Genomic DNA, 13,974 nt, shown 5'->3' with positions numbered 1-13,974 from the left:
TATATCATTGATGCTGATTGATCAAGAAATGTGGAGACGTATAAGGAGCAGATACACACAAACACACACACATATTTACGTTTATTTATACAGATAAAATAAGGAATTTTCATTGGTTGGACTAATTTCAATACCTTGCTGAAACATATTTAACATTTGACCATTGCGTTAAAATAGTTACATTCTCCTGCACGGGCACTTTAATTAAAAGTAATTATGCTGCAGATAGTCTCGAATTGCACACGTCACAAGCTGAAGCTATTATAGGAAAATTTCTTTCCAGCAGTGTGAAAAACTGAGATCACTGGTGCTGCCGCCTAACGAATAACGTTATTATAACGTAATTTTTCTAAAGTCCCTCATTGTCTCATCTATATACGTATTATATGTTTAAGGCCTGATTGAAACAGGACAGTTCAGCTGTTCCTTGGCCTACTTTATAAAATGATGTGCCTTTGACGTATATTAATTATTTCTTTATTTGTAAGTAATTCTTCTATAATATGCTAGTTTTGGGTTTTTCGGTATTAATTGTTCTGGACCTTTCACCGTGTAAATTACTTTGTTAATATTTTTTATAATGTTAAAATAATGCAAAATATTATAGTTTTTTCTTTCTAATTTTCTTTTGACGACAGGTTCAACAGAGGTATCTATGGGTGGGTGTCCAATAGGCTAGGGTTAATTGAAGAAGACTCAACTGCTTTAAGCATTCTGTCTCATGGCAACGACAAGAAATGCTACAGTTCTTACGGTAAATAGACTGGTTACTAGTTAAGTTAGCAGTTCCTTAAGCATATCTTATGCTTTTAAAGATCCTTAAACATAATGTATGTCGCCACATAGATGGTAAACTAACATAGAAGAGATCGACACTGTTGAATCTCAGTTTGTTTTTCCTGAGAAGTTTAGTTTCTTCTATCAAATAATTTATATTACTCAGTGCATAATAAAGTTGCATTGTTATGAAGATAAACTTGTCAAATAATATAAAATACAGAAATAAATCTTGACTTTCATAGCTACGACAGAACAAACTACAATGACCGTTTCTTAACGGATTTTAGCAATTCGTGATACCGCTGACACTCTTGGCCCACCAAAAGCCCATTGCTTACTGTAATTCATTCAATTATAGGCTGTGATAAAGCTTTTTTTTTCAAGGGACGGGACAAGAAAATAGTATGGGAAGCGTGGATCTGCTTCCCAGAGGTGACCACAACTTTCAATGAACTCTGAATGCACGAGAAGAAATAAGCGATGACACTGTTGCTTTGTTGCAGCGATTTGTAGTTCTTCTATATGACAGGATAATTGATCGATCTGGTGCCAATGATGCTAGCTTGGGTTCCTCAACACAAAAGCAGCTTTTATGCAGCATGTGCATATCAAGGAGGTTACTGTTGGGGTCAGGGTCTGCTACCTCAACCAAATATGCCAAGTTCAAATGACTGAACCTGTACAAAGATAAAGATGGTTGGAAACACTGTCTGATTCAGCCAAAGCAACAGTGACTGATTCAGCCAGGGCAACAGTGTCTGATTCAGCCAGGGCTTATCCAAAGCTCATTCATTGTATCTTTTTCAAGAGTTATTCAGTACAAAAACACAGCTACCATACAGTGCATAGCCTCATGCACATGTTCAGGATATTACACCAGTCGTGTTTGATTCATGATACTCCAACATTCATGCCGTATTTATACATAGTTCATACATTTCACTTTGAAGCCTTTATTTTCAATAAAAAGTAACTGCATCAGTATAACAGTTTTGCCATGTAAATTGAGACTAACTATTTCTTCTTATGTAAACACTAATTTAGATAAGTAGACTTATCTATAGATTTATACTGTGATGCCAGATTCTCTTCAATGCCCTTAACGTTTTGTTCAATCGGAAGGATAAACATAGAATTTTATTAAAATTAATGCAGAAGTTCTGTACTAACTAAGGAATAAACTTCTATTGATTTTTTTTATGTGCATGATTAAAGCAGTATAACAGTATATACATTTATTTTCTAAACCATATATACCTATTTTTGACAGTTACTTGTAACATTATATGGTAAAGAACTCTTCACGTGTCTCGTTGATCATTTAAGTCATGGTTTCCCAAACCTTTTTGAGTTGTCGACCCCTTGACGAACTTATAAAGTTGTCATCGACCCCCAACTTAATATTTTTAAGAAGCATAAAATAAAACAAGTAATTAAATTAAAATTTATTTTTAAAATATGTATTTTTCATGATTGTGTGAATTTATACACTGTGGAAGATTCGAGAAAAGGAACGAACTTCATTCGCTCGCTAGGGGCCATTTTCGACCCACTATCGACCCCTAGGTCTTTATTCGCCCCCCCCCCCGATATTGACCATTTTGGAATAAAAGCAATACTACAAAATTTACGTGTTGTTTTGTAGAAAAAGTTCAATACATTTTGCGGAATGTATAGAATTATCTAAAATAGTGCTACTTTCGTCGGTCCCATATCTGAAAATGTTTGATATGTCCTAAAGTCTAAATGTGCCTTTATCACTTTTTTACACAATTATTTTGGCTTGACTATTGTGTCGAATGTTTCAAAATCGGCCATATAAAAACCTAAATAATTAATTTCCAGTCTAAGAAATTTGAAATATAATAAACGATGCCCATGTTTGTTCCAATTGTAACTAAAATATCAACACCGTTGTTTAATATATATATGTGTTAACTATAAATATTTTCAACTCAAAAGTTCCCTTCAATGACGAGATTGACGACTTTGCTCAGACAGCAGTGACGTCACAACCTGTAATACCTGCAGACGAGGCTATACGTGATAGTCAAAGAAGGTAGGGCAAGTAAAAAAGATTAAAGGAAAAAAATTAAACTTATATATATATATATATTAACCTTTAAAGTTTTCACTGTCTTTCCAAGTAGAATTGTCAGTTTTTACTGTGGTACTGAGGGGAGTCTTCAGAAATTGCTGTTAATAGCGGTATATTTAAATTTAAAATAAAACAATTTTTCTGAAATTCAAATATGCGAGTAAATTATTGAACCTACTAAGAAACATTTTAGTTTCCTCAATGAAAAAAAAAATACTACAGTTTTAGTTTTAAGGTTTTGCTTATTCATTGAAAGATATGTTTAAAATATTGGTATATTTTGATAGAGTCACACTATACGAAGCTGCCTTAATGATGCTAATGACACGTCATTTTCGCCCGTATACCCGTTTCCGGAGTGCTGCACAGCGGATAATTCTCGAGGTAAACTTATAACACTCTAAGTATTAACTATCTGAGAAATATAGCTACTTAATTTTTTTCGATATCACGATATTTTAAAACATGAGTAATAATATGCCTTTTTAAAAAGAATATACATGAAAAACAAGAAATATAGTACTTACCTTTGACCTCTTTTTATTTTTGCTGCCGGTTCCCGAGGCAATTTAAGCCTACTTTTTCTATACTAATGGTACTAGTACACTAAATAATTCTTATTTACTTATATAATGCACACAAAAATACAGAATAATAACACACACAGAAAGCAAACGATGTCTTACAACTATTATAATTTAACTGGCTTTCTAACTATGGCATACCCTTTTTTAAATATGTATGCATAACACTGGTGATACTGTTGATACTATGGAAAAATAGCTGAATTTTTCAAAAGGCCTTAGCTATTCTAATAATATAGTCTTAGATAACTCACTATCACAAGGTATAATTTTTGAAGCCTTCAATCTTACTTGTTTGCAGAGTCATAAACTAGAATATTAGACCCACTTGCCACACCCACCTGCCACACCTTCTCTTTCACAAATTGCCAATAATTCTTTCTTACGTTTTTTACTACATCATCTATAACCAATATAAAATGAAAGATTTAATCTATCTATCGAATGAATATAATGTTATGTTGTGTTCAGTAGAGAGTATTATCAATTTCTTATTCATTTTGAAAGTTGATCTAGTGGCGTTCTGATCGAGCAGGAAAGGGAATTAATTTAAGGCTTTTTTAAATATGTATGCATAACACTGGTGATACTGTTTTCAACTGTCTCTGTGTTGAAATATTGTCATCCGTTCAAATTTCACAGGAATTAGGCGCAATGCCATAACATTATTCACTTCACACACTTTGTTGGATATACAAGATTGTTTAGTGTACGATTTATGATTTAGTTTATTCAGTGATTTGATATTTAATGATTATTTGGTTTTCATAACAAGGGTGTTAAAAAGTAACAGTTATGACAAATTTCTTTACGTAACTCGATAAGAGTGGTACGTTGTCCGTGTAGTTCAATTGTTGCAGTTTTGTTGACGTCACCTTTCTCGAAACCTCTAAGTTTTTCTCCTATGTGAGTATTATTATATCATAGCGTCTCCTAGTTTTTAGAAAGTTCCAGGCCTCAGTTTTGCAAAGTATATATATAGGTGACCAAGCGAGCGTCAGTCAGAAAAAGTTAGTAAGTGTTTGTTTTGAATTTTGCGCAAAGCTACAGAGGACTATCTGCACTAGCCGTCCCTCATTTAGCAGTGTAAGATTAGATTGAAGGCAATTAGTCATCACCACCCACCGCCAACTCTTGGGCTACTATTTACCAACGAATAGTGAGATTGACCATCAAAGTATAACGCCCCCCTCGGTTGAAAGGGCGAGCATGTTTGGTGGGACGGGGATTTGAACTCGCGACCAGCAGCTTGCGTGTCCATGCCAGGCGAAATCCCTAGTCCCTCCTACTTTGAAAATCCTGACATTTGATTTCTAGGTTTTTCCCTCTTCTCTAATATACTTACTATCACTGTCCCCTCTGAACTATGGAGCTTAATGTAAATTACTTATTATAATATAGATATTACTAGGTGGGTGATGGTGAGTTATCTAAGACTATATTATTAGAATAGCTAAGGCTTTTGGAAAAATTCAGCTATTTTTCCAGAATAATTCATGAATGGTTGACAATGGTAGAACAAATACATTATGAAGTAATTTATTATTTAATTATGAGGGTTATGGTGTAAATCAATGTGTGAAAAAATGTGCTAAATATAATATAAAACATCCAAATTATACGCGCCTTAACCTATCAAACATCACACATTAGCGTAGTTACGATCGGTAATATATGTGAAAAGCTCTCCAATGAGTTAATGATCTGGAGTTGTCTTACCTTACTTTATTTTCCATATTTACTTTTCGACTTTTACAGAAGGTTTAACTTTGTTTATTACTTCCTGTTGATCATTCCGCGTGTTTTTATTAAGTGACAGAGGCTTATTAAAATCTGATCAGTTGAATTAGACACACCTCATATTATGTTCTATATATATATGTATATTAATTTCTATTACATTTAACATTGTTATATGTTAATTAGAGCACCGCTGCTCGCGGTGGGACATCAGTAGGTTTACCGACTTAAAACGCTCAAATCTGAGGTTCGATTCCCCACTTGGACAATGTAACTTTAGAGCAGCCTGATATCTGAGATAAATTCTTACGAAACTACCAATTGATAGTACCAATAGTACAGCGAAAAATAATAAACAAGACATTAAATGAATACCTGAATCGTACAAAAATTAGCTAGAATATGGGTACTCTAATTTGTTTTTTAGAGTAAGGCCACATTGGCCTATCTGCTGCTAAGTCCACCGCCATTTAATGGGTTTTCATTGGTCACAAGATGTTTTTTAGGGTGGATTGTGGAAAGCTTTGCTTATACACGGTTATAATGATGTCACGTTGTTCAACTAATGATAAAATCACAACAGTACTTGAAGCTAACAACTACTATTTGTTCCGTAAGTGAGATATGCTCTAATATATTTTTAAGATTACTTTCATTAACATTATTGGTTAGAATGTTTTATATTCATCGTTTTATTATTATTATTACTTCATCACCACTATATTTTTATTTTAGAGATGGCTTTGTATTGTTAACTTAGTATATGGTTTTAGGACTAACCTAAATGTCCTAAACTAATCGAACCTCTTGGGTTTACGGCCAAAAATACTGTTAAAAGAGAGGTAGCTAAGCGAAGAAACAAAGCATTCCGATCTTTGTGAACGAGAACGTTAGGAAATGATATTGAGTTTGCCATACTCATTACCAGATTGATTTCTAATTTTGTCCTAAGTAGGTAGCTTGCTCTGATCGGGAAGTTAATACTAATTAACCAACTTCTTAGTTAAAATTTATCAATTAGTGTTAATTCTTTACAACGTTTCTATTAAAAACATTATTATTGAATTTACAGATAAGAAGACAAAGAGGGCGTCTCATTAAACTGCAATCTCAATCTTCTGTTGATCCAACAGAATTTTTACGTCGCAGAAGAAGCGTGAGGTATGTTTTATGATGAAAAAAAAGTGATCCTGTTAACTTTAGATTTCTTGAGATGGCTTACGATGTTTTATGTTAATAAAGGGTGAGATTTACATTACTAAAACATATCGGGACGAAATAAATTCCTTGAGTTGTTGGTTAGAGCGTTGTGTTTCGCTCGAATCTAAGCACGGTTCTAACCATGACGAAACAAAACACATCGGGACGAAATGAATTCCTTGAGTTGTTGGTTAGAGGGTTGTGTTTCGCTCGAATCTAAGCACGATTCTAACCATGACGAAACAAAACTCATCGGGACGAAATAATTTCTTTGAGTTGTTGGTTAGAGCGTTGTGTTTCGCTCGAATCTAAGCACGATTCTAACCATGACGAGACAGAAAACACCGGGACGAAATGAAATCGTTCAGTTGTTAGTTGATGTGTTGTGTTTCACTCAAATCTAAGCACGATATTTACCATGGCGAAACAGAACACATCGTTACGAAATGAAATCGTTCAGTTGTTAGTTAGTGTATTGTGTTTCACTCAAATCTATGCTCGATAAACACGATGAAAAAATGATAAAAACGAAACGTTTTGAAGCAGCACATAAAAAAACGTGTTAAGGTACCGCCCTGTGATTGTGAATTTATAAACAAAATACCAAGTCAGCATTAAGGATGTTTTAAACTAGTGCATATAAATAACATTCATAGGTAAAAATAATGGCATGTTTTTAAGTAAAAAGTTAATGCGTTACATTTATAAACCTATAATCAAAACAACGCGTAGTGATTTGTATTAAAAACCTATAGCTCAACGGAATATATCTAAATTATGTTGACGTTGTGTGGAGCCTTTTCACACCCTTCTCAGTGTTGCTAGCAATTCTTAATGTACCTGTCTTGTCTTTCTCTAAAGCGTGAGCATCAGTTGGACAGCTGATGCACCATGGAGGAGGTTACCAAAATTAGGTAAATATCCATTTGAAAAGTGACTATTCGTTTTTTACATAAATATATAAATAGTCGTAATAATGTGCTAGGAACTTCAGTAACAAAGATAAGGTGTATGTGTGTGTGTTTAATGATCACATCATTTTAATCCTGTAATAATGTGCTAGGAACTTCAGTAACAAAGATAAGGTGTGTGTGTGTGTGTTTAATGATCACATCATTTTAACCTTGTAATAATGTGCTAGGAACTTCAGTAACAAAGATAAGGTGTGTGTGTGTGTTTAATGATCACATCATTTTAACCCTGTAATAATGTGCTAGGAACTTCAGTAACAAAGATAAGGTGTGTGTGTGTATAATGATCACATTATTTTAACTCCTTGATGAATTAGAGTAAAACTTCACAAAAAACTGGGCTAAAACTAAAATGATGTGCTTGTTGTTTAATACTTTTTTTTTCAAAATACGTTTCATTGAGTGATGATTTTCTCACAGAGGACGGAATTTTGAATATTTGTAAGTGGGTTGTCAGAATTCCGGTTTTGGCAGCTCTGCATTATACTATACCTGACTGCAAGAAGAACGAATGGAGGAACTGGTTTTTGGTAGCCTTCTTTATGTCCATAACATGGACTGCTGTGTTCTCGTACATCATGGTGTGGATGGTAAGTTTAATTCAGTGCACGAATTTGCTACAGGCCTAGCATGGCCCAGTGATTAGGGTTCTGGACTCGCAATTTGCGGGTTACGAGTTCGAATCCCGTCCGCGAACATGCTCACAATTTCAACCATGGGGGCGTTATAATTTTACGATCAACCCCACTATTCGTTGGTTAAGCGTAGCCCAAGAGTTGGTGGTGGATGGTGTTGACTAGATGCCTTCCCTCTAGTCTATCATTTCAAAATTAGAGATGGCTGGCGCAGATAGCTCTCGCGAAATTCAACAAAAGAACAAACAAATACTTTATAAATAAACTATTCGTCCTACACACTTAGATGAACATCTTATCAATCACAATAAACACTGTTACAGTTGGTATTTCTCGTTTCGAAAATCTAAACTTCCAACTTCCTTGGTTTCTAAAGAAATTCACGTATCTCTTAACATTACCTAGAATATATTACTTATTTATAGAAGCTCATATTGATTATTTAAAATCATTAGAAAATACCTGGTACCATGCTATTTTCGAACTGTGCTCATTTCATGGATGATGCATTGTTACATTTTTGTTTTTACGTCTGTACGTGAAAAGAAAATCACATTTTCGTTTCTCATAGTTTTCTTGTTATCGTTTTGATTGTTTTGAATTTTCGCGCAAAGCTACACGAGGGCTATCTGCGCTAGCCGTCCCTAATTTAGAAGTGTAAGACTAGAGGGAAGGCAGCTCTAACAACTCTTGGGCTACTCTTTTACTAACGAATAGTGGGATTGATCGTCACATTATAACGACCCTAGGGTGTGACGGGGATTCGAACCCGCGACCCTCATATTGCGAATCGATCGCCCTAACCACCTGGCTATGCCGGCCATTGTATAAGTGTGTTTTCTGTGATCTATCAAACTTTATTTGTGCACTAACTGGAGGATTACGACTTTTGCTGTACTGAAACTATTATTTACAGAATACTCTCTTTGATTTAAGAGCACAGAAATTATTATTTTTTTTATCAGTCTCCTATCAGCATATTTGTACCCGTGTTTTTAAATCTTTGAAAATTACCAGTTCTTAATTTCCGGTGCAGGTGACATTGATAGGATTTACGATGGGGATTCCAGACACTATCATGGGAATCACTTTCTTGGCCGCCGGAACCAGCGTTCCTGATGCATTCGCGAGTTTGATCGTCGTTAAACAAGGTGTGTAATTAGGGTAGAAGTGTTATTAACTTTTGCAAATTATCGTATTACAAGCTATAAGTCTCAGAAATATTATATTTTGTCTCATCGGATTTCGTTATTTGAATGTACTGTGACTCTACTTGAGTGTTTTAGTTTGGAATCGTTTCTTCTCGGCTGCTACCAAGCGGTTTACTAATATAAATAGCAACTCAACTACCGCGTCTGTCTCAAGAGCCCTGGTTTTGGGAGAGAAGCCTCGTTGACACTGGACATAGAAGATAAAGTGTGGTTGACATGTTATATATTATACACTCTTCTTTATTTTGACTCGGGAGTTCATATTAATGAATTACGTATTTTTAATGTAAATTCGCACAGGGTGAAAAATAGCCGCGTCTGTGAATATGTAATAAAGAATTGTTACCTTTTAAAGCAAGTTCATTCTTTCATTATTCAATAACAAGATTCTCAGACAAGTTATTTACCTGTTTAACATTCACTAATTTAATTTTAAAACCAATATTACATTTCTTCTGAAAGAAGTACAGGTATTCGCTCACCTTTGTCAGGACCTGGACTTACAGTGTATGGAATATAAGTTTTTTTTTCGAGTTAACACTACCTCTTCGTGCGCTATTCAAATTGAAATGCCAAGAAATAATAAAAACCAACAACTCTGTACTGGCTTAAAAACAAAACAAAAACAAAGTTGGAGTTCCAAGAAGAATCATTAAGGAATTCTAGGGATTATCGGTAGAATTTCACGCCTGAATAAACTAGATATTTTATCCGTATTACCTCTGTGAAGCTATTCTTTGAAGCTTTCTATACGTTTTCTATGTATTGATACGGAAGTAGAAGAGATAAATATTGATATTTGTATCATGGTTGAAGAAAATTACTCTGTCGTACGTATCTGCTTCTGGAATAATAGGATTTATTACAATACCTATGGTAGAAATATATATTTAAGATCTCAGTCAGAACACATTATGCTACACATTGGAGTGAATATACGTATGGACGTATTTCATGATTTAGAACATATATATGGACAGCAGATATTATATACAGTTGTGAAGCTGTCTGATTAACATTCAAATCTGGTTTTAGTCGTTAAATTAGGAGAGTTTCTATAATCTGTTGTACGGCATAAAATTCTAAAGTCAGAACTCTTCGACTTGGCATGTTTTTTAATACATGTTGAAACGTAGATCGATCTCATGCAATCTCGTGTGAAGCGAAGATAAAGGAAATGATAAACAACACATGAGCGTTGAAGTATAGGAATCTTTGTCACTAACGGAACTTTTCAAACAAAAGTGGAGTGTCAACACAAGTTCGAATGGCTCTTGTGGAGTAATATCAGCTTTTCATTTTAATTGGAAATTATGAACCCCCTCAAACAAGATGAAGTAAGAAACACGGGAAGTTCCGGGCACGTGAATCTGTAACATTGAACTGGTGTCAAGTCTGTTTAACTAGTTCTTCAAAACGCTGCTGATGAGAAAAATTGGAAACTGTTTCTTTCAAGAACTTGCTTGTTATTGAAAGTTTTTAAGAAATCCATGGAAGTCACTGACTAAACAGTACAAAAGAAAGTGGGTATCTTTGTACAAATTTATTGTTCTTAAAATATAAAAGTATAAAACTACTAAAGTGAAAAAAGCCAAAAAAAAAGAACTGATTTTGTGACAAACAAAAATAAAAACAACAGAATGGATCAATTTTTTCAATATTTAAATCCAAAAAGGGGAAAAACATTTTGTTCTTTTACTATAAACTTAGTACTTAAGTGTTCAGTTTTTAGTAAATAGGCCAGTAATCTCTTATATAATCATACTTAAATGTTCAGTTTTTAGTAAATAGGCCAGTAATCTCTTATATAATCATACTTAAATGTTCAGTTTTTAGTAAATAGGCCAGTAATCTCTTATATAATCATACTTAAGTGTTCAGTTTTTAGTAAATAGGCCAGTAATCTCTTATAATCATGTTTGCTTGTAAACCACGATTTAAAGTTCTCTTGTGAGCCACGACCTTGACTGTAACTTTGTTGTTGAAAGCGCTTCATTCCATGTATATACTGTTTAAAAATTAAACGTATTTCATTACCGTTGTTAATATTTGAACTGAAGATAAACAAAAAAATAGAGAGTAACACCTGGAATGGACAGAATGTCGAAGGGATAGATGTTTATTTGTAAGTTTTAACTTTCATCGAAAAGTGGTAACAACCGCCACAATTCATACATTTTATACGGTTTGGGATAATGCATTCCCGGCTTCATGTTTTCTTAACTGGAGGAGGGGGAGGGGAAATGAGACATATAATAGGTCCAAATATTAAATAAGTTTAAAATCAGATTAATGGGTGGTATTGGCTTGGAGGTTTCAACGACATTTCAATGATGGGCCGGCCCCCGCTAGTTTCGGCGCTGGGATGTCGAAAATTCTTACTGAGAATTTTAAAAATGGAAGAAATTAAATGAATATTATATAAGCAGACACAAAAAGTATATAAACAGCAGCTTAATAGTAGTTTTGAGAAGTGTTGTCTTAGAGTTTTACAAGATACATCTTTGTTTTCAGGACAAGGAGATATGGCCGTTTCCAATAGTATTGGTAGTAACGTCTTTGATATTCTGGTGGGACTAGCCTTACCATGGTTCATCCAGACTTCTATTATAGAACCCGGATCCTTGGTAAGATAAAGAATTCCTCTCGAGTAACAATAGGGCAGCATTGATTAATCTTGTTGCACTTGCGGAAAGGGAATGAAAACACAATCGCGGCTTTTATAGTTGATCGTTTAATGTTCCATAGAAACTACTATATATATAATGGATTTTGAACTTATTAAACATTATTCCTATAAGCTTTGCTGAAGAATTGACTGTTCTTGATTGCATAATAACATGAGTGAGTCGAATGATGATTAATTGTTGATCTAACCAAACAGAGCCCGGCATGGCCAGATGGTTAGGGCGCTCGACTCGCAATCTGAGGGTCGCGAGTTCGAATCCCCGTCCCATCAAACATGCTCCCCTCTTTTAGCCGTGGGGGCGTTATAATGTGACGGTCAATCCCACTATTCGTTGGTAAAAGAGTAGCCAAAGAGTAGCGGTGGGTGGTGATGACAAGCTGCCTTCCCTCTAGTCTTACACTACCAAAGTAGGGACGGCTAGCACAGATAGCTCTCGTGTAACTTTGCGCGAAATAAAAAACAAAAAAAAACTAACCAATTTTTGTCAAGGTGAATCCATATACAAACAATAGAACGATATGTGTTTCTTTAGAAAATTGTATTTTAAGTAATAAATGCAAGTTTATTTGAAAAAGGTCTTACGAAGAAGTAAAAAAAGTAAAGTTTTTATCAGATTAAGCAGAGAAAGAAAGTACGTAAACAGTATATAAAAAAAAGTAAAGTTCTTATGAATAACAATGTAGATATAAAGATAGATGTATTATATTAGACATTACGACGGCAGTTGTACACGAAAATAGCCTAATTTTAGCCAATTAGTACTCAATATTTTTAAAGTAACATATATTTAGAAACATGCCCCCAGTGGCACAGCGGTATGTCTGCAGACTTACAACGCTGGAAACCGAGTTTCGATACCTGTGGTGGGCAGAGCACAGATAGCCCATTGTGTAGCTTTGTGCTTAACTTCAAACATTTAGAAACATATAATCCTTTCGAACCAGACCCTTAGTGGATCAGCGGTAAGTCTGACAGCTTATAACACTAAAAACGGGTTTTAATACCCATGCTGGGCATAGCAGAGATAGCCCATTGTTTAGCTTTGCGATTAACAACAAAGAAACCTTTCGAACCTAAAAAAGAATAATAATTAGAAACCCCATCTCTTGTCACCGCCGTTAGTGTTAGAATTAAAATGCATACATATATAACTTATATTGAATTTTTTTTATTATCATACCACAATGATGTTATTTGATAATGCGAACTACTTATAGTAATTACCTTATAAAATTTACAAACGTGTGATTTAGCTATTGACAACACAGTTGTTCGGGTTTGTGTACAGTCGATTAACGAGTATGGCATCTTGAATGGTTCATTTGCATCACAATAAATAGAAATTGTGGAGTTTGCACACAACGCTTACAAATGTATGTATATGACTGCTTTATGACATTTGTTTCAGAGTATGCATAGATATTGTCGGAATGTCTTTTTCCCACATGGTTCGGGCATGACATCAAAAATTCTATTGTTTATCATATTTTAGCACCGAAGTGATATTTAGGATGTACCTATTGTCTTTTCTTATATTCGTAGTAGTAAAAGATACAATGATTTATCGTTATTGTAGTTAATTGTTGTAGAATGTATTGTAGAGGTGCAATGAAATATCAATTTAAAATTCTGGTTATTGTATCACTCGCGTAATATTAACTTGATACGGGCCCACCAGGTGGCGCAGCGGTATGTCTGCGGACTTACAACTCTAGAAACCGGGTTTCGATACCCGTGGTGGGAAAAGCACAGATAGCCCATTGTGTAGCTTTGTGCTTAACTTTACACAAAGAAACAAATATTTGATACGGAATTTTTATAAAGTTTCTTGGTGTGTTCGAACGTCAATAAAATAAATATTATATGTCTTACATCAATCATTTTTGGTGGATATACCAATAATACCACGGGGAACATGAATCCGTGGTCATCATAAATGGTCTCTAGAGGTTGTTACATAGGCTAAAAGTGGTCACCATTCATGTCCTTGATATGACATGATAAATAGCTAAACGAAGCCTTTCTCTCAAATGAATCCGTGGTCATCATAAATGGTCTCTAGAGGC

At 34.5% G+C, this 13,974-nt stretch overlaps 1 protein-coding gene across 2 annotated transcripts in view; it reads left to right on the top strand.

Annotated features, from left to right (window-relative positions):
• Positions 1-13,974, top strand: part of LOC106461831 (sodium/potassium/calcium exchanger 3-like) — a 38,185-nt gene that overhangs the window by 15,805 nt on the left and 8,406 nt on the right. For both annotated transcript variants that reach the window (XM_022388911.1, XM_013921688.2), the window contains exons 6-13: positions 639-754; positions 2,743-2,839; positions 3,166-3,262; positions 6,275-6,363; positions 7,264-7,316; positions 7,794-7,963; positions 9,045-9,159; positions 11,734-11,846. In XM_022388911.1, coding sequence (XP_022244619.1) covers positions 639-754; positions 2,743-2,839; positions 3,166-3,262; positions 6,275-6,363; positions 7,264-7,316; positions 7,794-7,963; positions 9,045-9,159; positions 11,734-11,846 — 850 coding nt within the window. The remainder of the gene's footprint in view (positions 1-638; positions 755-2,742; positions 2,840-3,165; positions 3,263-6,274; positions 6,364-7,263; positions 7,317-7,793; positions 7,964-9,044; positions 9,160-11,733; positions 11,847-13,974) is intronic.

The sequence above is a fragment of the Limulus polyphemus genome, unplaced genomic scaffold, assembly GCF_000517525.1.
Source record: "Limulus polyphemus unplaced genomic scaffold, Limulus_polyphemus-2.1.2 Scaffold1040, whole genome shotgun sequence".
Classification (NCBI taxonomy): Eukaryota; Metazoa; Arthropoda; class Merostomata; order Xiphosura; family Limulidae; genus Limulus; species Limulus polyphemus.
The sequence above is the reverse complement of the archived record's forward strand: the minus strand, read 5'-3'. Positions and strand labels throughout refer to the sequence as shown.